Consider the following 27,500-nt stretch of genomic DNA (forward strand, 5'->3'; position numbering starts at 1 on the left):
ATGAATTCCAGGACAATTTGGGAGATGGCACACGGAAAGCCACCTGTGATTTAAAATTCAAGTTACTAGAATGGGCTATGCAGTTTCATTTCAGAAGAGCAGCCCAGTTTCTCAATACAGCAGCTGCACTTTTAAGGCTCTTTAAACAACTTCCAGGGAGCTCCAGTGAAGCCCAGTTAAGGAGATTATCCTTTTAAGGCTGATTCTCCACCTTCCTCTTTTCTCTTCGCCGGCAGAGCAGTTCTGCGGAAAACAGCGTCCGAGGGCTCCGCTGCTCCCTCCCCTCCCGGGCCGGGTCCCCCTTTATCAGGTCCCAATCTCTTTCCCACCGCGACAGGCCAGACTTGGCAGGAGCCTCATCCCAGCTGTGCGGTGACCTTGCTGCTGCCGCCGGCCTCCCCCTGCCCGGCACCCGGGGCTGCAGGGGCCCTCCCGGGGCAGAAAGCGGCACAACATTGAAGGAAAAAAGTATTCTGCAGCAGAAAAGCCACACTGCTGCTCGATTTCAGATGCCCTCAGCAAAACCCTCCCCATCCGTCCCAGCGCTGCGCTCCACTCGGGGTCACGCAGGCGGGTTCAGCCCCGCAGCCGCAGCGCGGCCGAGCTGCGCACACCCGCCCGGGAACGGCGGCTGCCCGAAACCGAACCGGCTCGGCCGGCGGCGCGAACCCCTGCGCAGAACCGGCCCGGGGCGGGGGCAGCTCAGCCTGCACCGTGCGGCACCGCGGCGGGAGGGACTGCGCACCGGGGCCGCCAGGGGGCGCTGCGCACCCGCGCCTGAGCCGCGTGCGCCGCTGCCGGCACCGGGGGCACCGGGCGGCAGCTCCACACCGGGCGGGCAGCTCCCACACCGGGCGGCAGCTCCACACCGGGCGGCAGCTCCACACCGGGCGGGCAGGTTCCACACCGGGCGGCAGCTCCACACCGGGCGGGCAGGTTCCACACCGGGCGGGCAGGTTCCACACCGGGCGGGCAGGTTCCACACCGGGCGTTTCCCGGTGCTGCCGCCCCGCCCGGCTGAGCCAAGCGCACAGAGCTCAGCAATGTCCCTGTGCCCCTGTGACAAACCCGCCCCAGGCACCAGGCACCGAGTAGGTCCCAGCGCCCCTGCCCGCCCGCAGCCCCGCTGCCCGGGGGAGATGAGCAGCACACACCGGCCTCCTCCAGCCAGCCCAGCTCCACAAGCCAATTCCTACCCAAAGCTGCCCAGCTCAGCCGCAGATGCATTTTCTAAGGAAGATCCTGGTGGATTGCAGGAAATTTATGGAAGCTTTAGTGATTTTGACAGGCGGCTTTCACATGAGTGATGATACTAAAGGCATCGAGAGCTGCATTTAAAAACCATGAGATGACACCTGGGTTTGGTGGCAGTAAAGGGCCCCTCTCGCCATCCCCCCAAGCAGCTCCTGTGCCACAGCAGCATCTGCTGCTGCTCAGGCTCCTGGCTGTTGCCATTACAACAAGGAATCTCTGCTTGTAATGGGTGGCAACATTTCCAGAGATTTACAAGACAGGATGCAAGGGCAGATCTGTCAGGAAGGGCAAACTGTTATTTTTCCTGAAAAGAAGGCATCACAGTCATCAGTTCCCCAAATATTTACAGGTGCTTTCAATTCATACAGGTTCTCCCTCCAATACAACAAAGTAGTTCCACAAGAATTTTTTATCCACGCATAAATGTGCTGAAGTTTCACTTGTCAAGAATTTTAGGGGCAGAATTGCACTAGGAAATGGCAGCTGAGCAGGGGGCACCTGTGCTGCTGACACTGGCCCCAGCCTGCTCCTCCACCAGGGAAAATCCCACTCCTCTTTACCTTTCCGGTTCATCCCCATCTGGAGGCATTTGAGCAGGCGGCAGTACTGGCATCTGTTGCGCTGTTTGCGTGACATGACGCAGTTCTTGTCCCGACTGCATCTGTAAACCCGCTTGTTGCAGATGCTGCGTTTGAAGAAGCCCTTGCAGCCCTCGCAGGAGATGATCCCATAGTGCAGCCCCGTCGCTCTGTCCCCGCAGATCAGGCAGGTTCGCTGATCCACCCGCTCATCTGGAGGAGAAGAAGAAAGGCTTGTGGTCAACAAAACGTCCTCACCGAGCAATCAGGAACTCTCCTGCGGGGACGGGGAAAGTCTCGGTGCCCGTGCCTGCCCGGACAGGCGTCTGCAGAGCAGAGCACGGCAGAAACCTGGAGGGGAAGAAGGGTCTGATGTGCCCTACGCCAACCACACAGACCAGGGGCTGCAGGTACAGAAATGGTGCCTGGCACACACCAACGAATGTGAAACACCATCCAATCTCACGTATTCCAGGGACAAGCAGAGGGACCCACGCACCTCCTTGCTTCCTCCTGCAGCGCCAGCAAAAGCCTCAAGGCACAAATCACCACCCAGACCCCAGTGAATTACATTATTATTATAGAAATGATGGTACAGTTAAGCCACAATGACCTGATTTTCTTGTTCCTTTTCCAGATCTTTGGAAGGCCTTTGGATGGCTAAAAATGCAAACTGAAGGACTCCCAGCAACAGGAGCTGTCATATCGAATTCAGTATCTTAAGACCCTAACGTCGCCTCTGAGGCCGAGCAGGGATGATGCACAGCTCAGCCAGAACCTGTGAGCAGGGAGGGACCTCTGGAGCAGGCAGGGATCAGCAGTGATCCCTGGAGCGGGCAGGGATCAGCAGGGATCCCCATAGACACGGATATCAAAGGGAAAGGAAAATTGAGTGATGGCTAAAGAGACCCAGGTAGTTAACAACCCAGATGGATCCTCATTATCTTGCAGCATCTGCAGAGGGAGGCCTGACCCTTGCTTCATATCAGAGCTCAGCTACACTGGAAATAATACCAGCAAGTTGCACCAGCAGCTTTTCCTGCAGCAGATGTTTAGCACGGCCAAACAGCTTAACCCCTCGCACACCAGGCCAATCTGCCTTCCCCGCCCCAGGGCTTTAACCCATTAACATCCCCATGTTGCAAACAGAGCCGTGCTTTGAAGATGGGCACTATTCCAGTGCGCTCCGGGGCGCACGCAAACCTGCGGGACTGGCTCACCCTGGCCAAGGACAGCAGAGGCACCGAGGAACAGAAAGGACATGGCTCCGGTTTGGAGCAACAGGGCTCCAGGAACCACACTTCTGGTTTTCACTGTCCTGCATTTCCCAGGGATGCTGGTTAAAACATTACTGCTGGTATTCTTGGCTTGAAGGTGCAACCATGCCACTTCCAATGGGCAAATTCCAACCACCTGACGTGACTACTCTAAAAAAGAGCCCGGTGGAGCAGGGAGGGAGGCAGAAGCCAGCACAGTGCTGGGAGCAGCAGTTCTGCGAAACCAGCCAGGCCTTGCAAAGCCCCAACCTCAGGACAGCGCTGGCTTGTGAGGATGAGCTGGTTCAAACTCACTGCAGCACAACAACACCAGACCTGGCTTTCCTCACTTTGACCAGGTAAAGCTGGTTTTACCTGCAGGACATGGAAGTCACAGTGAAGTCCTCTCCAATGTTGATAAAGCCCAAGCAACCTGACAAACCAGGGTGTAGCTTCTTACTACTGGAGAACACCTGAACCCAATGGAAATAAACGAGCCAAATGTATCAGAAATCGAACCAACCTTCAGTTACACAAGTCAAGTAAAAATCTAAACCAGCTGCTCTTATTCATGGGCAGCTCCCTCCGCAGTTTAAACCCAGTAGAAACCATAAACTATCTTAATCTTTAAAAGTTTTGCTAATGCACAGCAGGCAAATTTGCACTTTTATGCAAGTTTCACTGCCGTTGTTATAAAACCTTAAAATAAAGAGATGAATGAAGGAAACGTAAACTTTAGCTAAAGAAACATTTGTGGTGTCATCACCTCCCTAAAACATTCCCAGTTTTACAGGACAGACGACCTCAGGTATGCGCTTAACACAGCCCCACAGGAATGCTGGCACAGATCGGGAGCTACCGGAGCATCTCGCCGAAGGGAGGCAGCTAAACATGACTTTGTAGTCACCAATTGCATAATCTCTACCTTCAGCGATCTGATAAACGCAGAGAGGGAGTCGGGGGATTAGCCTGCGACACAAGAGTCCTCTATCTGCAAGGCTTAGCTCAGCCCCGGCTTAACTCCCGGCCCTCCCCCTGCTCCCACCAGCAGTGCCATAAATCGCGGGGATCCCGGGGTCAGCAGCAGCGGCCGCGCTCGCCCGGGCACTCGGAGCCCCGAAACCGCCGGCTCGCACACCCGGCAGAGGGGACGTGGGACAGCGGCAGCGTCCCAGGGCCAGTGTCTGCGGGGCCGGGGGCTCCCTCCTCACCCCACAGCCCAGGATGGAGATGAGGCTCATTGCCAGGCTGCTTTTTTGTTGTGGGAAGAATAGGCCCATGCCTGGCGAACATGGGAGGCTGGGACGGTTAAAGAGAGGAGAATCAGAATCCTTCTCTCGCCGTCCCCATCTCCCGTGAGCAGGGGGACAGCGAAGGGGTGCGAATGGCCCCACGGCCACAATCTCCGCACACACCTCCCTGCACAAACTGTTCACTGGGTGCATTTCCAGATGCAAACCCGGCGCAGCCCAGCGGCACACGCAGCGAACAAAGACACGGACCTCCCGGGGCTGCAGACGAAGTGCCCTCGTACCCCATAAACTGCTGCTCGAACAAAATGGGTAGATACAAAATAATTACCTACACAAAGTCGTTGAGTTTCGGGGGTTTAAAACCACGGTGCAGGCCCCATGTCCAGGCTGGGTTTGCCAGATCCTGACCTCTGCTGTTTTTCACCCTATTTAATGCAAGCACCTTGCGCAGGCGACCGCAGGGACCGCGGGGCGCAGCCAGCGAACTCCACAGAAATGGTAAAACACGGGCACATTTCAAGCAGTTTTACACTGGGGGTGCTCCGAACCCCCTTAACCTTGACATTTCACTACAATATCAAAACACAAACTATAGCAATTTTAAAGCAAGTAGCCCCCCTGGCTCTGTTACCTCTCGTCTCCCCCATTCCTCTGGTTTCAAAAGCCACACACAACACCACAGGTTAAGAAACAAAGCAGTTGGTAAGTTTTTCCAAGTACCTTGCACATGTTCTAGTTCGGAGGGAGCAAGCTGAGGAAGCTCCCCCACCTCAACTTTCCTGATGGGTCCTACATTTAACCGACTGGCACTCGGGATATTCTGGCTTTGTTCTCACACCCATTGTAGCGGGGGCCACTAAATCAAACAGTTGCTGCTACGACAAAAGCACTCACAAAAATCTCAACCTCATCTTGAACCCTGAAGATTTTTATGGCTATTCCCTCGCTCACCCCTCCCCGAAGCCACATTAAAGGACGTATTGTTTTCAAAGGTCATGGTAGGTCTCATTGCACATTTTAATACAATGTAAATTCTCCAAGAATATTATGATGTTACACAAGAGACACAGAGGATGGTGTGAGAAAGTGAAGAAATCTCCACTTGTCTATGTTTTATAAGGCAAATGGTACAAGCAATACACTTATTTTTTAGGACCTGCTTTTCCCCTCCACAAAATGAGCAGTCTTGATAATTTTAAAAATAAAATTCCTGCAAATTTCCAAAAGGAAATACCTTTGAATCCTGCTGAAGCACACAGCAAAGACGCACAAAAAACACCAAAGCACACGAACCAGCGTCTAAAATACATGGCAAATAAATGAAAGTACCAGGACACAGGTCCGGCCTTCGGCGGGGCTCCACCTGCACCGCCGCCGAGCAGCTCCCGAGGACGCAGCCTTCATCCCCCCGCTGCGAGGAGGAGGAGGACAGCACCCATCCCTCCAGGGAGCGCACCCATCCGTCCCGGCACAGCACCCATCCCTCCAGGGAGCGCACCCATCTGTCCCGGCACAGCACCCATCCCTCCAGGGAGTGCACCCATCCGTCCCGGCACAGCACCCATCCCTCCAGGGAGCGCACCCATCCGTCCCGGCACAGCACCCATCCCTCCAGGGAGCGCACCCATCCGTCCCAACACAGCACCCATCCCTCCAGGGAACGCACCCATCCATCCCGGCACAGCACCCATCCCTCCAGGGATCACACCCATTTGTCCCGGCACAGCACCCGCAGGTCCCATCCCTCCCGGCACAGCACCCTCAGCTCCCCGCCAGAGCCCTACCCTGGAAATAAGACCGAGAGCCCTGCAGGCAGCTTGCGTGGTTGTAACTGCGGTGCTTTATAATAGAGCAGAAACAAAGACTTTATTTCCTAGAGCGAGGCCAAAAGCGAAGGCACAACCCCCCGAGCAGACGGTGCTGGGACTCGGTCCTGCTGAAGAGAGGGAGGACATGGAAAGCTGCAGAACTTCCCATTTGAACAACAGAACGAGATTTTTCAGCTAAAAAAACCTTATACAGCTAAAAAAAAAAAGATTAGAGATGACACTCAGCACTGCAATTCATTGATATATTCAACATCTTTTCAACTGTGTATCATTTACTTGCTTCATGATTAACTCACCCTATCATAACATGGCCCATGGTACCTTCAGCTGTGTTTAAATCTCAGTCTGCTCAATCCCAGCTGTTTGGGGAGGGGACGCACGTTTCTTTAATCCCAACAAAATCTCACTCACCTCTGATGAAGCCTCAAACACAAGCAAATGTCTTCTTTTTCCTCCCCATCTTTCCTAACTTTTTCATAGTCAATTTAGTTTCAAGAAAAACACCTTGTTAAATTCAGTCCAAAGAACTGGGGTTGTCCCCGCTCCCCACGGAGTGCTGCATTGTCCAAACAAGCCCACCCCCAAAACCAGGCACGTTTGCTTAAGGGCTTTTTCTCTAACTTATAATCAATGAACACAGGGGTTAAGTCTTCTGTTGGGTGGTTTGTCCCCAAGACGCAGCCGAGCCCACGGGCACAACGTGCAGGGGTGTCCCGCTCCCCCTGCACCCGCAGATGGGGGTCCCAGCGCCTCGCTGGACGTGGGGAAGGTACCAGGGTCCAGCCTGGCCAGGCCAGGCTCAAAGAGCAGATTGTGCTGCTCCGGATCAGGCCGGCCACAGTGTGAGCCCCAACAGAATTAACCCTCTGTGAACTGAAACAAAAACATTTGTGTGCCCAGCTGGGATAAAGGTTAATTTAAACGGACAAGCCTCCTCGAGTCCTCTAAAATCAAAAAAGGGGGAGGGGGGAGGAAAGAGGTCGCCTGCAACCTTATTCTCCTGCTGTAAAAAGATGTTGTACCGACAGACACACAGAGTGTGGCTGCAGTTTGAAAAGCACCAACAGGGTATTGAAAAGAGGAGAAATGCTGAGACACGCCAGTGCATCTCAGCTTCACTCTCTCTTTCCAGTAATTCAATAGAAAACTCACAGTCTTATTCCACACTGATCTTATTCCTGCCAAAGAAGACTTCAGTGAGAAGAAAACCCTCACAAAAACAAACAAACTAAACCAGAAATCATCGGCTGCTTGTTTTCGTGCGGGTATAAATCAAGAGATGCAGCTGATGAAACCCATCACCCTTCCCTTCCGCGGGCCTGGACCGATCACCATTTGCATATCAAAACCTCATCTGTAAATGCCGCTCTCCCGGCGGGCTGGGACCCCGCACCCCCCGCACCCCGTCCCGCAGGGCCCATCGCCCGCCCCATTGTGCGGACGGGCCGGACGGGCCGGACCCTTCCCTGCAGCACAAAGAGTTCGGGACAAAAGCCCCTGGCCCAAACGCGCCCCGGCCCCCGGGGGAGCCGCAGCCGCTCCCGCAGCCCCGGCCCCAGTTGGCGCAGCAGCCCCGGCTGCCCGCGGCTCTCCCAGGTGATCAGCTTTCCCTAATCCAATTTCAGCAAAGGCTTTCGCACGGTTCCCTGCCCTTGCTCCAGCCATACGCTCCAAATTAAAATCTGGCTTAGACTCTTTAAAAACGGATACGTTCCAAAGCAGTAAGATTAAAAGCTGACTTGCCTGCCTAAAAATAATTATGGTGGACCTATTTAAGTTGTCTAGATGTGCAACGACTGAGAGTGATGCAGAACTAAGAAAACCTACGATTAAAACAACAAACCGCAGAAGTCCCTGCCTACGAGGAGGCAGGGCCTGGGCACGGCTGAGAATAATGACTGCTCCAAACGTGTGCTACCCAAACCTCAGTATTGTGTCCTCACGCGGAGGAAAGCTTTGCCACTGTCCTCAATCACAGGGGACAAAACAAGCTGTAAAATATCTGTGGACTAGTATGAGTCTCAGGAGAGATGGAGCTACGTTATCAAGTGCCTACATGACCCCGATACTATCAATAATTAACAATGCTTAAAAAAGCTCTACCAGATGGTCAGAGGGATTAGGAAGTATAAAATATAAACAAATTAAGCCACAAAACAAACTAATACCTTTTTTTTCAGCTGAATACCGCGGTGCGCAGCTGAAGGCTGCAGGGCCGGCAGCGCGGAGCCGCCGCGGGAAGAAAGACAAGGAAAAACCCTTCCCGGCTGTTTCGCTGCCGCAGCCCCGCCGCAGAACCCGAACCCGAACCCGGGCCTCGCACCCCTGGGCCCGGGCGCTGGGACGGGGCAGCCCCGGGGCGGCTGCGGGGACGGACCCGCACCCCCGCGCCCCCGCTCACCTTCCATGCAGGTCGAGTCCCGCTTCATCCCCCCGGCCGCGCTCAGGGCCGCCTCATGGCCGGGCCCGGCGGGGAGCGGGGCCAGCGGCGCGGGCAGCCCGGCTCGGCCATCGCCGCGGCCCGGGGCCGGCCCTATGCTAACGAGCCGTGATGTCACCGGGCCAGCCCGCCCCGGCCCCGCCGCCCGCCCGCCGCCAAGGGGCCGCCCCGCACGGGTCCCCCCGCCGCCTCCCGGACAGCGGCCCTCGGCCCCGCAGCGCGGCCGCAACCTGCCCGAGGTTTCTTTCCCCCGAGCTCCTGGCACGGCCGAGACAACCGGCTGCTGAGGGACGGGATGGACGCACGGCAAGAGAAAAGCGGGGTTTGTAGTGTGAAAAGGATTTCTCTAAGCCGGTAACAACTATTGGCCGAAACCTTGTTTCGTTTTAACGACCGAGTCCCGCTTTGCGGCCGAGCAAACGCAGGCAGCAGCACACGCCGGGCAGAGCTGCCCGCACCGCACTCACCGGCGTGGGGACAGGGACCAGGGACCCGAACCGAGCGGTGGCACAAGGACCCAGTGTGTGCCGAGAGACGATGGCCGGGTAGGGCTGGTGCACGGGCGGCTGGTGAGGGGCAAGCGCAAAGGTCAGTCAAACGATCAGAACCTAACAGCATGATCCACACTGGCTGGTCAGTGAGCTGGCCTTCACCTTCCTGATGGAAACAGTTCCAGCAGCACTAGTGCTAGAATGGAGTTAAAATCACACTGGCCATAGCTCCAACAAGGAAATCAGCACTATGATGAAAAACACTACATGATATAATTGGTGTTTCATCTCTTCCCAATTCCTCTCTCTCATAAGAAACGTCCATGCTGCCTGTGCACCTGAGGGAGATCATCTCTGCCTCCAGACTGGGCGGCAGCACAAACCTTCATAATAAAAAATCCATAACTGATCTACCTGTCTCAAAACCGGGCCCACTGTGGCAGCCCTGGTAACGGTGAGCTCTGTCGGACACAGCCATGTGTTCCTCTGCAGCAGTTACTGCTTTCATGAAGTTCTTCTGCTCCTTCATCCTCCTCCGGGGATGAACTCAGCACTGGATGCTGTGCAGCTCCTGTGTGCTGCAAACATGGGATACCCGAAAACCTGTCCCAGGGCTCAGCTGGGTTTGGCCAAGCCCAGCCCCAGGCTCACCACACCAGGGCACTGAAGGGAATGGCCAAAAACGTTCCTGCTAATGCCCAGTTCAGCCTGTGCTCCAGATGTCTACGCCGACCCGGTTCAAAAGCCAGATCTGCCTCTGTTCCTCACCCTGAGGACTGCAGGGCTCAACCACGCTCTGAGAAATGGTTGACTTAAAATAAACAAGGCACAGAGGCAACAAAAGAGGTCATATTTCACTCGATCCCAAGCCTGAAATTTTATTGCTTTCTGGTGACATCCAGCAATGCAAATAACACCCCTGTGCACGCCAGAGCAGAGCTGAGCAGCGTCCTCCTGCAGGCTGGGCACCCTGCCCCAGCGGAGCCCTTGGGCTGGGGGGGCCGGCCTGACGGGCTCAGAGGTCCCTGCCAACCCCAGCCCTTCTGGGTTTCCGTCTATTCATAATCCCATTTTTAACCCAGCATTTCTGCAGGAGCAAGCTGTTGCCAACCAGTCGTGCATTGGGCCAGGTCTCCAGTTTGCTTACGCTGTAAATCTGTGAAGTCACTGTGCCGGTCCTTGACACGCTCTTCCGATTGACCTCTCTCCTTTGCCTTCGGGGGTTACCCAAGCGGGGCTGTGCGAGGAGCTGGTCCCTGCCCTCGCAGCGCACGGCCAAGGTGCCCCCCGCACTATTGACACAGCTGCTTGCGATTGTGCCTGCTCCCAAAGCTCCGCATTCTTCATCCCCTGCGAGCGCTCGGCTCGGCCCGGCACCCCTCGGAGAGCTGTGACCAGAATGCAGAGTGCTCGTTTGGTAACACCGCGGCGCGATGTGGACACAGCCAGCCGAAATAAAGCAACTTCATCTCGGGATAACAGGCCAACGTGAAGTTGTGCACGTAACTGCTGCTGGGACTCCAACCAGAGATACACCGAACCCTGCTAATTCAGAAACAAAGGCGAGTATAGACAAACCTGGCCAGGAAAAAGGATAATTGACCAAACAACTTAAATCTTCCAAATTATGCAAAACTCACATTGAATGCAGGTCACAGTTTGTCCATAATAAATCCTTAAGGGAAGAAAACAATTGCAGAGACCTGGAACTGTCCTGTAAATTGAGAGACCAAACTAGGAATAGGCAGAGGGCAGGCAGGGACAAGAAGCATTAATTCTGTTGTCTGAACCAAACAGCCTCTCAGCCAGCCTGGTGAAAGGAAAAATGAAGTGGCTGGTTCTTATTTTAGCCCGAATCAGCCAATTCCCACCCCAAACAGGAAAAACTGATGCTATTGTAACCGAAATCTAAAATTCTAGAATAACACCAGTTTATATCAGTAAAAGCCAAAACCATTGTTAAAACTCGACAAGTGACACTGCTGCCTGCAGTGGATTTATTGTCTTGACATTATGGCCATAAGGGACGGGCACGGGAAGCAGGAGGCTGGGATCTCCCAGCACTCTGCGGACCGGCAGCCCCTGCCTCCAGCTCTCTCCCTCCCACCCCCCGGTTCATAGTTCTCCAGGCTCCAGCGAGGCTTTGCCCATTTTCATGACAATCGGGGCTCTGTTGTGTCAACGCAGTTTGAGACATCGGCCCCTTTGTGGCACGAACAAAGTCCGAGCTGCGGACCACAAAACCGAGCACATCTCGGTGCCGAAGGCGACCAAACCAAGAGCGGCCTCCATGTAACCGAGCCTGCCACAGACCAAACTCCAACACTGAAGTGCATATGATTTCAAGCAACAAATCATGCACAAGGAATCCCAGACTCCTCCCCTCACCCTACGTATACACATATTTCAGAGACAATTACAAAAATTAAAATAAAATTGTTTACAGAAGCTACAGAAGGAACTGCAAAAAATGATAATAAATATCTGCCTGACTTCCGAGAAGTGTTGTGACAGCACTTTCGTCACAGATGCGGTAATTCCTCTGCCCCTAGTGCTAAATGCACCGGGAACATGGTGTGGTAATTCTGGTGAAGGTATTCTCTTGGTGCACATAAAATGAAGCATTTTCCTCCTCCTTACTACTTTGAGAGGTTGTTGTGCAAATCAAAACCTTTTATCAAACACCCAGTTTTATCTGTTTCTTTACATTTTTATCTGCTCGGCACTGCGTTTCCACCCCCGTCGACTGAGCGGCTTGCGAGCCGTGTCTGACGCTGGGTGACAACAGGGGCGCCCGCTCTGTGTGAGAGGGGACAAGCAGGGGGAGGTGAAGGGCTCCTTGGAGAGGAAAAAGGGAAAACAAATGGGACTGTAGGCATGAGGAGTATATGGTTTTACTGCCCTCGTGGGCAAGTACAAGAAAGGAGAATTGCAAAGGGAGAAGCTTTACATTTCTGTGAGCAGGCAATCGAGCTCCATTCTAAACCCTTTGCAGAAAGCGCTTCCCTTCCTATGGGAGGGCTCCACCAACACCAGCGCACCCACCAACACCAGGACATCCACCAACACCAGCGCACCCACCAGCACCAGCGCACCCACCAACACCAGCGCACCCACCAACACCAGCGCACCCACCAGCACCAGCGCACCCACCAGCACCAGCGCATCCACCAACACCAGCGCACCCACCAACACCAGCGCACCCACCAGCACCAGCGCACCCACCAGCACCAGCGCATCCACCAACACCAGCGCACCCACCAGCACCAGCGCACCCACCAACACCAGCGCACCCACCAGCACCAGCGCACCCACCAACACCAGCACACCCACCAGCACCAGCGCACCCACCAGCGCACCCACCAGCACCAGCGCACCCACCAACACCAGCACACCCACCAGCACCAGCGCACCCACCAGCGCACCCACCAACACCAGCACACCCACCAACACCAGCACACCCACCAACACCAGCGCACCCACCAACACCAGCGCACCCACCAGCGCACCCACCAACACCAGCGCACCCACCAGCACCAGCGCACCCACCAGCACCACCACATCCACCAGCACCACCACATCCACCAGCACCAGCGCACCCACCAACACCAGCACGTGCAGGAGGGAGCAGAAATCTCTTTATCTAAGCCTGAACTGGGCCCGTGCCTGGGCAGAAAAGGCAAGTGTTCAGCAGGATGTGACCAGAGGAAGGGCAGGCAGGTCAGAAGACGGAGAGCATCTCCCAGATTTGAAGAGGCAGGAAAGGTCTGGTGTGTTTAAGCAGTAAACTGAAAAGCCAAAAGATTATTTTAGGCCCAACTTGCATAAATGGCAGTTGTACCAACTACACTGCCTGCTGCAGCTGCTGGTATTTTTAATAACAATAACAACAGACCTGTGTTTCTTATTCTAACTGTCGTTATTATTATTGTTCTGACCATGATTTCCAAACAGGCAGCAACAATTACTGTAAAGACAGACAAACGAACCAACCAAACCAACCAAACAGCAAGAGGACATTTCCTTACATTTCAGGTCAGATAGCAAAACAAAGGGGAAAAAAACTTCAGAACTAAGGCTGCAAGTTCTGTACCTGCATGGAACACACTGTTATGACTGCCACTGTTAATTAGCTGGTTTAGGTCATTAGGAGAGAGGGGCAGATCCTGCCCTGTGCCCTTGCTGGTCGGTGGGACGCGGCAGAGGGGCGGGAGGCGGTGACACCAGCGTGGCGCTGGGCAGGAAGGCACGAGCAGCGCCTGCTCTGAGTGGCTGTATCTCCAAGCAAAGATAAACGCATGGATTCTATGGAAAGAGAGGATAAATCCACAGCTTCTAATCCTGGGGATTTACAGTGAGCTTAAGCAATGTCCAATCCTGAGGCGTTCCTGTGCACGGCACTGACACAGGGTCCCCGCCTGTCCCCCGCCACTGCCCAACCCTGTGTCACCGCTGCTGTCCCAGCCCGTGTCACCGCTGCCCAGCCCTGTGTCACTGCTGCTGTCCCAGCCAATGTCACCGCTGCCCAACCCTGTGTCACCACTGCTGTCCCAGCCCGTGTCACCGCTGCCCAGCCCTGTGTCACTGCTGCTGTCCCAGCCAATGTCACCGCTGCCCAGCCCTGTGTCACTGCTGCTGTCCCAGCCAATGTCACCGCTGCCCAACCCTGTGTCACCACTGCTGTCCCAGCCCGTGTCACCGCTGCCCAACCCTGTGTCACCACTGCTGTCCCAGCCCGTGTCACCGCTGCCCAGCCCTGTGTCACCACTGCTGTCCCAGCCAATGTCACCGCTGCCCAACCCTGTGTCACCACTGCTGTCCCAGCCCGTGTCACCGCTGCCCAGCCCTGTGTCACCGCTGCTGTCCCAGCCAATGTCACCGCTGCCCAACCCCGTGTCACCACTGCTGTCCCAGCCCGTGTCACCGCTGCCCAGCCCTGTGTCACTGCTGCTGTCCCAGCCAATGTCACTGCTGTCCAACCCTGTGTCACTGCTGCTGCCCCAGCCCATGTCACCGCTGCCCAGCCCTGTGTCACCGCTGTCCAGCCCTGTGTCACCGCGAGAAGCAGTTCTCATGCGGTGACCTGCGGCAGAGCCATGGCCCGAGCAGGGCTGGCTCTGGCTGGCGGCTGGACAGGAGATGGCAGCATCCGACAGACGGACGGACGGACGGCCCCGCCGCGGTGTCACCCTGAGAGGCACCGCAGCCCTGGCAGTGACACAGGGCACAGAGCCTGCGCTGTGCAGTCCTCGTCACACCGGAAAGCTGAGTGCGATAACGATACAAACCGAGACTTCACAATCAGCTTTTCCTGTTCTCGGGAGTGGAATCCCCAGCTCCGGGCTGAGCTCTGAGCCCTCCTGGCCACCCACCAGACGCGGGCTCTGACACACTGGATGCTCCTTAGGTGACCAGTACACAAACGACTCCTGCTAGCAGGCTGGTTGGCCCTTCGGTCTTATTTTTACTGCAATTAGCTTTTCTGTTATTGGGAATACTTATTTAAAATGTCCCTCTTTGCCCATCTTGTTTGAGTATTACATATATCTTGCTGAAGCTTGCAATGCCAGTTTCTTGTTTTACAAGGGAAGGAAAAGCTGAGCAGAAGTGTCCCCCCAGAATTCACAAGAACGGGAACAACCCCCGGGGAGCGTCTGGCACACGCTGACAGCACCCACAGGCCTCCCTTTTGTTCCCTGGTAAACGGCCAAGAACAGATCCACTCAGAAAACAGCTTAACCCGTGGAAGAAACGAACATCACCAGAATTCCCAGCTTCTGATCTCAATTCTGCCAACACCTGGGCTCAGGAAACTAAACCTTGTTATTCCGCCTGTTCCGTTGGAGCAGCTGGAAATCCGGGACATTTCTGCCTTGCTACCCCCCTCCTCCTGATACTGCTCTCCCTCTGCAACAGTTACCTCCCATCTTCCTTCTGCTAAATCTGACCCTATTCGTTTCCTCCAGATAAACCAGATTCTCAATTTCCACATCATTTCTGCAGCTCCCGGTCCCAGATCCACCCGCCGCAGCAGCACGAGGCCCCACGTGGAGATGTACGTGAGCGCAGGGGCCGGTTTCGGCAGACGCCGGGGAAACCTCCGTCCTGTGCGGGCGCGCGGGGCCGGCGACTCACAGGGTGACAATGGCGAGGCTGCCGGCAGCGGGGACGGCGGCTTCGGGTGCAAAGGCTGATCCAACATGCAGTATTTAAGACAATTAGATTTTCAAAGAAACTACACTAAACATTTCTTTCATGTGTAATCAAATTATGTTAAAGCAAACCTCATAATTTAAGCCATTCCATTGGTCAGCTCCTATTTGTTTTCCCTGCACCCTCATTTTTGCTCCAGATCTGTCACATTACATTAACACCTTTCCTACTCACTGCCTACAGAAATAACAGCCTTCGACATGCCTGCACAATCCATTTGTCCTGCTCTAATTACTTTTTGACATAGCCTCTTTTGCTGTTATCTTGCCTTTTCTGACCTCTGCCTGTATTAAAGCCATCTAAAATAATCTTTAAACTCAGTATCTATTGTGAAGTGTCTTACATGATACTACTGGAGAATCGGGCAGCAACATTTTGTAAATCAAATATTTAAATCTATGGTAATATAACGTAGTTCAGGAGGAAAGCGAGTCCACACCGGTTACAGCTGCAATGGGCTGTTCTTAACGTGAGTCCCCAGGACTGCAACACCTTTTCAGGATTAAATTCCTATAGTCACAAAACTGTTCTATATAAGTAGGCAGCTCAAAGATAAATGGGGTTCTCTGTACAGCAGGGAATTTCCCTCAGCTCCACCACTGGGGAGAAAAGCGGTCATGTTGCAGAAACCCACCCCAACAAGCACGGAACAGACGGAGCACACAGGAGGAGCCCCAGGCAGGGGGAACCGGGACAAACCCCACTCCTCTGCACGCCCGGAGGAGAAACCAGGAATCTCCAATCCCAGTATCCCCGTTTTCACCAACCCCATTCAAACAGTGTGTCCTCGTCCTCCTTTGTGGCTGGTTCACAGAAGATGGCTCTGTAATCACCGGCTCCTTCGGCAGAGGATCCGCCCCCTGCCAGTGTCGGCTTCGGAGTCCAGAACTTACTCCATAAGGTGGAACCAATGTTTTGGATGTCAGGTTGATCCCTACGTACATGTCTCACGATAGAGTCCTTAACTACATTTTCACATGCTATTTCCCACATGATCCCACCTCATGCTCCCTTAATTGGTAGCTGGTCATTATTTTACTCACTTTAGAAGATGCTTCACAAACCTACATCTGCTCGGGTTCATTTACACTATAATTATCCAGTTCACACCAAGTCTGCTCTTCCAGATAGAACCAGAGCGGACCCAAGCACAGCTCTCCTGGGAAAGCAGAGCTCGATATTTTGTCTTCCAGATGACAGCACTGTAAAACCAACGGGGGACGAAACCAGAGTCAATTAAAACACATTAAACGCAATGTAACAATGCTGTGATTTGTCATGGCCAGCCAAGCGGTTTCGTTTCTTTGAATTCCTCTAGCTTTGTCCCCAGGACATGAAGAGCCATGAGTGTTGTGGAAAGCTCTTCCCACCACATTTCCCTACACACATATTTTATTTTCCCCTTTTCCTTCCTGTCAGCAGCCCTGACCACAGAAGCCTGTCTCAGTAAGGCATCTAAACACAGACGGGACGCGCGGAGCCAGGACCAGACCAGCCTGCTACTGCTCTGCTCGGAACATCCCTCACTGCAGAGCTCTGGCATCCGTGCGGATGACGCCGTGTGTGTGAATGACCCGCGAAGGAACCCACTGCTCCCCACAGCCCCTCAATTAGGGGGGTTGATTGCCCCTCATTAAGTGCGTCCTGAGCCGCACTCTGGGCACGGCAAACGCCGGAGCAAGACGGCGCCTTCCTGCGACCCGGCGCCGCTGCCCGTCCCACCAGCCCTGCTGCGGGGAACGGGGAACCGGGAACCGCAGGTTGTCCAAACCACCCAGCTCCAGCCGTTCCTCCGCGGGCTGAGCGGCGTGTCCGTGCGTGCCGTGGTGGGACAGACGGACAGAGCTGCCCTGCCGAGGTTTCCACGGCCGCTCCCCCGCCACGCACGGGGGTAACCACGGGGATCCCCCGCAACGCCAGGGGCCGCGAGCAATGCGAGGTGGTGTCAGAGGAAACACCGTTCAGATTGGGAATTCAAATGATCTGCCCCGACAACAGTTCCGGGACCTCAGCATTACATTTTTTAAATTCCAAATGTATTCTATTTTCACGTTGCTTGTTTAAGATAAGCCTTCTCATTTTTTGAAAGTTAAAAATTAAAATCTGCATTAGTGCTTTTATCATATATCTTGAAAACAAGGCAAATAAAAGCCTCCCAGAGCTTAGCAGCAGGCATCTTATCGGCAGAGAATACAGGGCTGTTGGTGCTGTGCTGTGATGACTTTGCAGCGCACGTACCACAAAAGCCGCCTTTGCTGCTCACAGGAGACGCTCCGGACGTTCAGCCCCACGGATCCGAGCACGGCGCGGGTGCTGCACCGTGTGTCGGAACAGGCGGAATCACATCCGGCAAGCTTCGAGCCCAAATTTAGCAACTATGCTTGCACTACATTTATAGGAGCAAATGCAAGATGTTAGATAAAGGCCGCACCAGAATGAAAACACAGTCAATAGTTGGTTAAATCTAGAGTTAGGTTTATGTAGTTCTCCAGACGCAGATGCCACTTAAGAAAACGGAATATAAATACCCACAGGGCAGCGATGCTCTTATTTAAAGCAAAAAAAGACATCCATCTTTTCCATCCTGAATATCAGCCTTGCTGAAACCTAGTTACATGATTGCTTATTATTTGTAACACAAATATGAATGTTTCCCTTTATGCCCTCAGCAATCACAGAGGAATCCCTACACCCACACCTCAATATGCCCTGTCGTGTAGAACACCCAGTACTCCGATCTGGTCCCATCCACCCGCTCAATGGCTCCCAAGTTGTCGGCGCACGCCCTGGCGGAGCAGGGGGAGCAGCTCTGCGCCCCGGCGGCCGGGAGCAGGGTGACAGCCTGACACGGCGTCCTGCTGCGAGCCAGGAATAGCAGCGCCTTAAAAGGCAGCGATGTCGAGATCACAAGGAAGAGAGAATTAGGGCACAGCTGTGGAGTTCTGTAGGCTAAAACATAGACTCAATATGTCAGAGAAAATTAAATCACAGAGCTACATGTAATTTCTAGGCTCATTTATAACTTGGCTGTAGCTGTGCAGAATTTGTGCTTGGGTCATGCGTGTGAGTTGCTGTGTTTCTGCACACAGAAATAAGAGCAGAATTATTTTAAAAAGAAAAACCAGAGGATTCATATGCAAACAGCAATACGAACACCCATGCTCTGAACGATGTTTACACGCTATTGCAGCTCGAACGCGGTTTTACAGCCAGTGTTCCACCCGGCCCTTGGGACAACGGAAGAGCCGCAGCGGCGCTGGCGGAGCAGCCAGAGCTCAGGTTTTACCTGCAGCCACAACACGGGAAAACCAAACCAACACGGCAGAGCCAAACACCCTGAAAACACCTGCGTGCTCCCGTGGCTGTCAGACAGGGGAAAGAGACCTTTCCTCAAAACAACGGCAGCAAAATGGATAACAAACTTTTGCAGAGGCTTTTCCCCCTTGAAGAAGTGACATTCTTTCATTTTTCAGAACAGTATCTACGTATCAATTTGCCAGTATTTCTTTGTGCTTGAAGACCAGCAGCAGCCTGTCCCGTAAAAGCACTCCGTGTCCACGGAACATGGTCCATTATCCCGGCCAGTGTCTCCCGTTGCAGCCCGTGTCCAGGTCACGAACCCCACGGGTGCCGGGGCCGGCCATGGCGAGAGCCGCGTGCGGAGTGGGGGCTCCAGGCCTGCCCCGGGGCCCCCTCCCCGCTCCTGACACACAAACCACGGTAGCAGCGCCTGACGAGACCTCACTGATGTCTTTAAGTGGCTCTGAAGGCCCAGGATGGAGGAGGAAGGGAAGCCGGCAACACGGGAACAAGAGGCTGATGGGGCCGAGGCACACAAGGCAAGCTTTCCGAAAGAACGGGTGCCTGAGCGCTGGCGTGATGCAGAGCAGAAGGGCACAGAGGTGGGAAGCCGTACGTAATTACGACTGTTTGGCTGGGTGTATTTCCTGTGGAGCTGACAACGCACGGCTGCACGCAAAGCACGCGGGTCTGCTGGGATCGGCTGTCCTTTGTCCCCAAAGGGGTAAATGATACAGCTGATCTGTACTCCAGGTTGAAAAACTGTTAAAGATTATGCTCGAGCTGCAGGCAGAGCTGCGAACCAACAACCTACAGGAGCCTATGCCTACGAAGGGATAATATAAGGACAGATTTTATGAGGGGTAGAGAGTTTGGTGGCCAATAGATGGGGAGAAGCTCAAACAATCCACCGAAGGATCAGCCAGGGGACACAGCTCAGCGCTGGGCAAAGGACGAACGTCCCGGGACAGCCCTCACATGGGGAACGGGACACCAGAGAGCAGGGGACGGGTCACCCGAGAGCAGGGAACGGGACACCCGAGAGCAGGGGACAGGACACCCAAGAGCAGGGGATGGGACACCAGAGAGCAGGGAACGGGATACCCGAGAGCAGGGGACAGGACACCCGAGAGCAGGGGATGGGACACCCAAGAGCAGGGGACGGGACACCCAGAGAGCGGGGGACGGGACACCCGAGAGCAGGGGACGGGACATCTGAGAGCAGGGGACAGGACACCCAAGTGCAGGGGACGGGACACCCAAGAGCAGGGGATGGGGCACCCAAGAGCAGGGGACAGGACACCCGAGAGCAGGGGACGGGACACCCAGAGCACAGGGAACCAGCAGAGCTGTGTGAATCCAGGCTGCTGAAGGTGAGAAGGCTGTTCTGGAAGCTGCACACAGCGGCAGGTCCTCGAGCACACACGCTGCACACGGGTACACGTGCACACCACAATTTAATAGAGAAAATGCCAAATGTTTGAGATGAGTTGTTTTTCCCAAGCAGAACTATGCATCGCCTTCTTTAAACACAGCCCAGTTCATACATCCGCAATGTTTTTCACAAACACCACACGTGGTGCAGAAAACAATCCCGTAAACGAGGATGCAGAGGGAGGTCACGAATTCTCTCAGAATCTCTTTTGAGCGAGGGCTCGTCGCAGCCACACACGTTGTCACCATCCGCGCTCGGGTCCTCACGGTGACCTGCCACCCCCTGCGAGGTGGGACCCTGCACTGGGGGTGCCCGGCCCCCTCCTGCAGCAATTCCACACAGGGACAGAGGTCCCGGCAGGACAAGAGTCACCTCCCAGCACACGGGATGCTCCATGCCCTCCTTCCACCAGAAGAACATGTTGAGCATTTACATGCAGCATTTACATGCGCAAGCACGGTGTTACACGGAAATGTATGCAAAACGCCTAAATCCCAGGAACAGAAAGATCTAGAACAACAACAAATGCAGTTCTCGTGGGCAGAATCTCCCCGCGAAGCCGACGCAGGGCTGGGAGAGCGGCCACGGGAAACCCAGCCGCTGGAGCCTCTGCCTGCTCCTCCTGCCCAAAGCTCCTTCGCATGGGCTTTGCTTGTTTCGCTCTGGCTGCTTTCAGCATCCCTGCAACCCCGAATCAACCCTGCCCTTCGACTTTGACCAACAGAAACACACCGAGCCGCCCAGAAAATGCTCCTTCCTTCCTTTCTTGCTTCCACCCAGCCAAGGCTCCGAGGCTGTGAAGAAATGCGCTTCCACCCCGAGCCGTGCGCACCTCGCGCGCTGTCCTATTTCCTGTTCACCCGCTCCCTGCGGAATTACAGTCCATTGACTGCAGACGCACCCGTGGTTCTGATGTCATCTCCAGGCTTTTCTTTTTTTTTAGGTGAAGCATCTATATTTCTTCTGTTCTGAAATGAAACTATAACAAGCCTAAAATCTCTTCAATGGGAAATTTCACAAACAGAGGATTATGACTCCAGCTACAGAATAAGCAGCAGGAGCAGATGGAACTCTTCAGAAACAATGATTCCATTTTCATGCAAATTTCCTTAGTAGTTAAAAAAAAGACGAAGAAGAAAAAAAAACCACCAAGATATCAGAACGTTTTCTAAATGGAAGGGTTTTGAATGATGCCAAAAGCAAAGGCCCGGTTGCTCTCCACACCAAAGCATTTTAGCAGCAGCCAGGAAAAAACACCATGACAAACTGAAACCAGCCTGTGCCCGGCCTCGGAGGCGGAATGGAAAACGGAATGAAGGTATAGTTGAGCTTTTATGATTTCCAACACCATCAGCGGCTTTGTGATGGTGCACACTTCAGAGCTGATTCTCATGCTCTTTACGAGCACGGACTTCATTCATGAAGCAGCATGGCAAGAATTCTTTATCCCGCTGACGAGTACAGGAGGTGACAGCCAGCGAGCGGGGGACCGGCCGGGACCGGGGGCACGAGCGCTCCCTGGTCACACAACAGACCTGCATTTTCCAGAGCTGAAATGTGGAAACTGAGCCAATTCTTTTGTTATTAATACTGCCGGCATACCCTAAAAACCAAATACACACGCAGAGTCAGCAGGCCCCACTTCTGGCTCTTCTGCTGTCTTGTTCCTTGGGTTTGCTCTTAAGCTTTCATTTTTCCCCCTGGTTTTCTCCTCGAGTGAGAGAATTCAAGCTGCCGTGGGGACACCTGACGCTGCACAACCCACCCTGCAGCTGCGGCTGTGCCACACCGCGCTGTAAATCACCGCGCTGCCTTGTGTGTGGGAATAAACGGGAATGCTTTGGAAGGCCTGTGTAATTCCGCTTTTACAGGCTACTTTTTTAACCAAGGTGGTAAAGCAGAGAGGACGCCGCATGCAGGGAAAAGCCAGAGTGAAAGGCCGTGCTGTTTGCCCCGGTGACCCGGGGAGACGCTGCAGCCGGCCGGGCCGGGCCCACCGGACGAGCCACCCCACGTCCCGGAGCCCTTCCTGACGCGGCGTCTGCTGATGCTGCTCCTCAGGTTTCGTACTGAGTCCTCACGCAATCCTATCAAACCATTCCTATTTCAGTCAGTTTCATGTTTGTTTTTTCAAAAATAAACTTTCTCCTTCCTTTTTCATGCAAAAGAGACACAAAATTAGCTTTAAATAAGACTGCAAAGAATGTTAAAGCAGAGGCCTCTGAACTATGTGGTCAATACCAAGAATACCTCTGTTTAATCCCACTCTACCTACACTTATCCCTTTCATCACGCCACCGGCCAAAGTTTTCACTTTGCATTTGCTCTCAAACTGAATCTGCTTCCTTCCCTCATTGAGCTGGATGGATTTAAGTAATGACAGCTACCAAAAGCACAAAGCACATACAAAACAACTCAAAAAAATGGGCTCGACGGGGTTTATGTTCAAGCTTTTCCTTGCTTACTTCTTAGCAGAAGGATGTACAAGTAGAAACTATTTCCTCAGTTAATCCCTCTTTGACCCAAATTAACTTTTCCCAAACTACTTTCTTACATACTTTGTTTTACAGTCTGTCTGGATGAACTCACCAATAGACATGGTTGGGTTCCCCAGGGCAGGGCAGGGACAGCGATGGGAGGACGGGACAGGGTGGCCGCGGGGACGGGGGATGGCGCGGTGCCCCAGGCAGGTCGGGCTGTGCCGCGCGGGACTCGGGGCTCCGGCAGCGCCAGGACCGGCTCACCGCGGCTTGGGTTCGCACAACTCCACCCACAGTCTTCAGCAAGGAGCGCCAAGGAGGAATGGTGACCAGACCTTGTCCACGCTCCCAAAAGGGAGGCGTTTGCAGCGCAGCAGTGGCCCAGGCTTAGCGCAGACCTCAGCCGCAGGAACTGCTTGTCTGGCTGGGTCGAGCCTATTGGATCTGAGCAAACCCACTGGAAGGTGCCTCCTTCCTCCTTCCCCTGCCTTATCAGTTTTCTCCAGGACTGAACTGCCAGAGGACTGTGGAATAACTGGGAGCAGCATGGAGTGCCAGCGTTGCCTCTTTTAGATGCCTCAGCAGATCTTAGCTGCTTTTTCTTTTTGACTTGGGTAAATCTTATGCAGTCAAATCTAACACCAAGTTGACTACAGTATTGTAAAATAGCTGAAGGGTGACAAACCGGGCCAGACCCCCACCTTGTCCCCCAGCCCCGTCACAGGTGACAGGGCCCTGCAGGCCCGGCTCCTGCCTGCAGCGTGGCTGAGGAGGCACAGCCACACTGCCCGTGCCGCGGAGCTTGGTCACGGCTGCTCCAGCAGCTCGTCCCACCGGGAAACGACGGTTTCCACGGATCCAGTGAGACACGGGTCTAGGTTAGTCACTGCGATGTGCATCCAACTGAGGAGGACCCAGTGTTTTGAGAAGGAGAGAAATAAAATTAGGATGAACCCCAAAATATTCAAGCAACTTAACCACGTGAAGATCATCTCTGGCGTGGGAGACAGAGAGAGGTATGTGGAGATTGGGATGTGAGTATATTTATACACTACATCAAAACACTGTTCTTTTTTCTAGACCCTAGCATTTAATATTTGAGATTTTATATTATTTCTGCAAATTTTAAAATTGGTTTACCAGAAGACTCCTCTTAGTGCTGAAGTTTTAGAACTGCCCGTCTTGCGTTAGGCAGACGGCCCTGAGTAACGGAGCAGCGAGGTGGGTGTTTGGAGACTGCAGAGGTCGCTGGGATGGTCACTGCGGGCAGCGCGGGCGGCAGATACGAGCTATCTCCTTCACACTCACCACAAGGAGGTGGGAACGTCTTGATCCACATCAATAGCAGCTGCGTGACACCGATATGAGCCTGGCTCACCATTAAAGCAGCGTATTAACCTTTTTTTTTTTCTAAATTGTTTCCTTTTGGATGAGTGCCATGTAACTGTCATTTGTTCTTTTCATTTCATTTTCTATTTATGCATGCATCGAGCCCTTAGAGGGTGAATTCTATAGAAATCCATGTCAAGAATGCCCCAAAGGGACCTGTGACCCAGCCCTCCCCTCCTCTGTGTCCCGGTGCCAACAGCGCGGCGCGTCTGAAAATGCCCATTTCTACGAGACCAGCAAAAGGGCACAAACCGCGTTACGGCTGCAGCACCTTCCGTGTCCAACCTCCAGCGCAGAGGAACCAGAACCAGCAGCAGGTTACCACAGTCAGTGCTAAAAGCATTTTAACAGCAGCAAAACACAGAGAATGGCCATGTAGAGAGAACCTCTCCTGCAATGCATCCTTCACCTCTGGTCTGCAGGTTGGAATGGGCCTTGGGACTCATTCAGCCCAACCTCCACTCCAAGGAGGGTTCCAGCACTTTGGTCTCCCCATGGCAAAATCTCCTCAGAGATAAAAGAAAGGTCAGCTACTGAAAACTAGCAGAGAAAGAAGACCAAAAAGACCAGAAAATAATGAGAGTGAGAAAATGGAGCAAGTACATTAACTTCTCCCCACAGTCTTGAGCTCCCACTGAAAACACTTTACAAAAACAAAGTTAGTGCATCCTTGTTATGCAATTCCAGAGACATCTGAGTGTCTGTTTTACTGTTCCAGCACAGGGAGAGGTTGCAGACAAGTCCATGGGAGCAGCTTTGAGTTTTGTTAGTCTACAGCCACCAAAACTAGCAAGTTAGTGGAATTCATTTATCTTCAGGTGGTCTCATGCTAAAAGGCATTTTATTTCTGTCCTGCAATAAAAACAGCAATAGCTGTTCTTGCTGGTCTCTAACAGCAGTGTTGTTACTAACAGGGACACTTGCAAAACAGACAGAAAGTTGCCTTGATGTTCTGTATTGTTCTGAGGCAGCTTTGCCCCTGATCAGGGCTGGATCCATCCAGCCGCTCTGGGGAGGCCATCCCCGAGATGTTCCCCAGCCCCCTACACTGCACTTCAGAGTGCTGAACCCTGACTGGGACATCTTATTGCCTTACTGTGACATATTATTGCCTTTAAGCAGCAACATGGGGTCGGCTCGCATTAAATAAACGCCAGCGCCCTGCAGGCGCTGAGCAGAGGCGCTGAGCAGAGGCGCTGAGCAGAGGCGCTGAGCAGAGGCGCTGAGCAGAGGCGCTGAGCAGAGGCGCTGAGCAGAGGCGCGGACGGGCCGCGCAGTGACCCCGTGTCCCACAATCCGGTCCCAGGTGGGTCCGGGTGATGCGTGCGGACCCGCTGGGGACGAGACCGTGGCCGGGGCACCGCCGGGGACCGGCACCGTGCGGGGCTGCACGGACCGGCTGCCCCGTTGCTCCGGCACCGTCAGCCCGCGGGAGGGGCGGCGCGGGGTCGGAGCGGGGGTTCACGTCGGGGTTTTTGGACCCATTGTGCGACGCAGATATGAAATAAATCCCTCGGCGCCGCTCCGGGCCGCGCGGGAGCGGGGCAGAGCTGCCGGCGCCGCGGGGCGGAGCAGGTGTGTGGTGGGGGCGGTGCCGGGCCCGCAGCCCTCAGCCCGCCCCGCGCCCCGCCGGCCCCGCCGCCGCCGGCACCCAAACAAGCGGCCCCGCGCCCCGGCCCGCGCCCCGCCGGCGGGGGGGCGGGCGAACCCTCCGGTGCGCGGGCGCGGCCCAATCAGGCGGCGACCCCGCGTCGGGACAGCGAATCGGCGTCGCCGCAGCGCGCACATGACCGGCTGCGCCCCTGCCCGTCATCTGGGCCCTATATAGCGGGGCGGGGGGCGGCGGACGGGGCTGCGCGGCCGGCGGGGGAACCGCCGCGGCCCGCGGAGGAACTCGGCCGCCTGCCCGGGCCGAGGCCGCGCGGCCGGGAGCCGCTGTCCCGCCTGCACCGGCACCAACTTTTTGGAGAGGGAGCCAAGCGCGGAGCCTTTCCCGGGAGCGCGCCGCCCCGCCAGGTAAGGCGTTAATTGCGATTAACCGCTCGTTAGGGCGAGCGCCGCCGGGGAGGGAGGGAGGGCGGGGGCCGCCCTGCGGCCCGACCTGCTAGCAAGGGATTTCTATTTTTATGATTTTTTTCCAGTCTCATTTCTGCACGTGTTCCTTTGTTCTCGGAACAGAAGCGTTTTTATTTTTTTAACTATATATATAAATCTGCTAATGTAACACAGCTGGAGGGAGCCGCTCCCTGCGGCTGCGGGGGGGCGGGGAGCAGGCAGCAGCTCCCCCCTCCCCGAAGAAGAAGGAGAAACTCGAGCGATTCTCCCCCAGCGCTGGAAGTTGCTCCCGGGTCCGGGTCGGTAACCGGACCCGCGTGTCGCCCGGGGGCTGGCGGGGAGGAACTGAACCAGACGGGGACACAAAGGGGGGGCAGCCCCGGCCCCGCGGGGCTCGGCGGTGCCGGTGGCCGCTGCCGCGGGGCGGGGACGCGGCGGAGGGAGGTGCCCCCGCTCCCCGCTTTTGTGTGGCTCGGTGCTGCTCGGGTGGCACCTGCGGATGATATCGCGACCGGAGGGCGCTTAGCGACAGTCGCGGCTGTCGGGTGAGGACCGAGCCAGCCCGGGGCTCTGGGCTTTGGTGTCCGGCGGTGCAGACAGGTCTGGTTCCCCCAAGCAGTCTAGCAGCCTTACTTCACTTCACGTTAATTACCGAAACCCAGAAAAAACACCAGGAAAATGAACCTAATTCTTCCAATTCCTGCTCAAACTACTGTACCAGAAATTTTTCTTATCATAACTTACTCCAAAAGAAATTCAATGTATTTGCTCACCAAACCATCTGCAGTTATTAAGTGTGACGCTTGCAACGGGCTCCGTGTACAATAAAAGACTTGGTCAACATGCGCTTACAAATCTGTTATGTTCTAAGAAAATAATTTTCATAAACTTTTCATATCAGTTTTTCAGCAAAACCAGCTCATTTTTAAAGCTAGAAGTAGAATTACTCAACAAGTTCATAAAGTTGAGAAGGGGATGGTTTACCCTCCCGTTTTGTTCAGGCGTGCGTGACAGCGTATTTTTTAAGTTAATACTTATTAAAAGCCACGAGGAGCATTCGAAGTGTATTTCAAACTCCCGTGCTCTCTGCAGCCCCGCCAGCCAGTTAAGCGTTCGCAGCCTCCACGCAGAGCAGAGGTTATTCACATAGCTGTTCAAGAAACTCCATTCATATATCTGACTACCTGGATTTGAATAGAAACCAGACAGCAATTCTTTGGTCCCAGCCACTATTCGCCCCGCTGGACAATAGAGATTTGTTAGCACACAGGCACAAGCCCTGGGACACAAAGCTGGAGGCAGCAGAGATAGGGGGGCTTCAGTGCACAGGAAATTACGGCTTTTGATGCACTGTTGGCAGGTCTGTCGGTTCAGAAAAGCAACATGACTGTGCCATGTTTAAGAGCTCCTTACTGCCATTTTTAACCACCTAGAATGTCATAAAAGCTTTATTGTCACAGTACATAAAATCATGAAGTCCATATGGTTACTTCTCAGCTGTGGTCGCTGCCCTGTGTCTGGAAGGCG

General features: G+C 54.4%; 1 protein-coding gene across 5 annotated transcripts in view; it reads right to left on the bottom strand.

Moving 5' to 3' along the window:
• NR6A1 (nuclear receptor subfamily 6 group A member 1) overlaps positions 1 to 27,500 on the bottom strand; it is a 70,357-nt gene that overhangs the window by 15,549 nt on the left and 27,308 nt on the right. For 4 of the 5 annotated variants that reach the window (XM_071817424.1, XM_065854067.2, XM_071817423.1 and 1 more), the window contains one exon: positions 1,815 to 2,045. In XM_071817424.1, coding sequence (XP_071673525.1) covers positions 1,815 to 2,045 — 231 coding nt within the window. Of the gene's footprint in view, positions 1 to 1,814; positions 2,046 to 8,571; positions 8,691 to 27,500 lie in introns of those variants that run through there. The other variant, XM_065854069.2, reaches the window with a different exon arrangement.

This window comes from Patagioenas fasciata, chromosome 20 (assembly GCF_037038585.1).
Source record: "Patagioenas fasciata isolate bPatFas1 chromosome 20, bPatFas1.hap1, whole genome shotgun sequence".
Lineage (NCBI taxonomy): Eukaryota > Metazoa > Chordata > Aves > Columbiformes > Columbidae > Patagioenas > Patagioenas fasciata.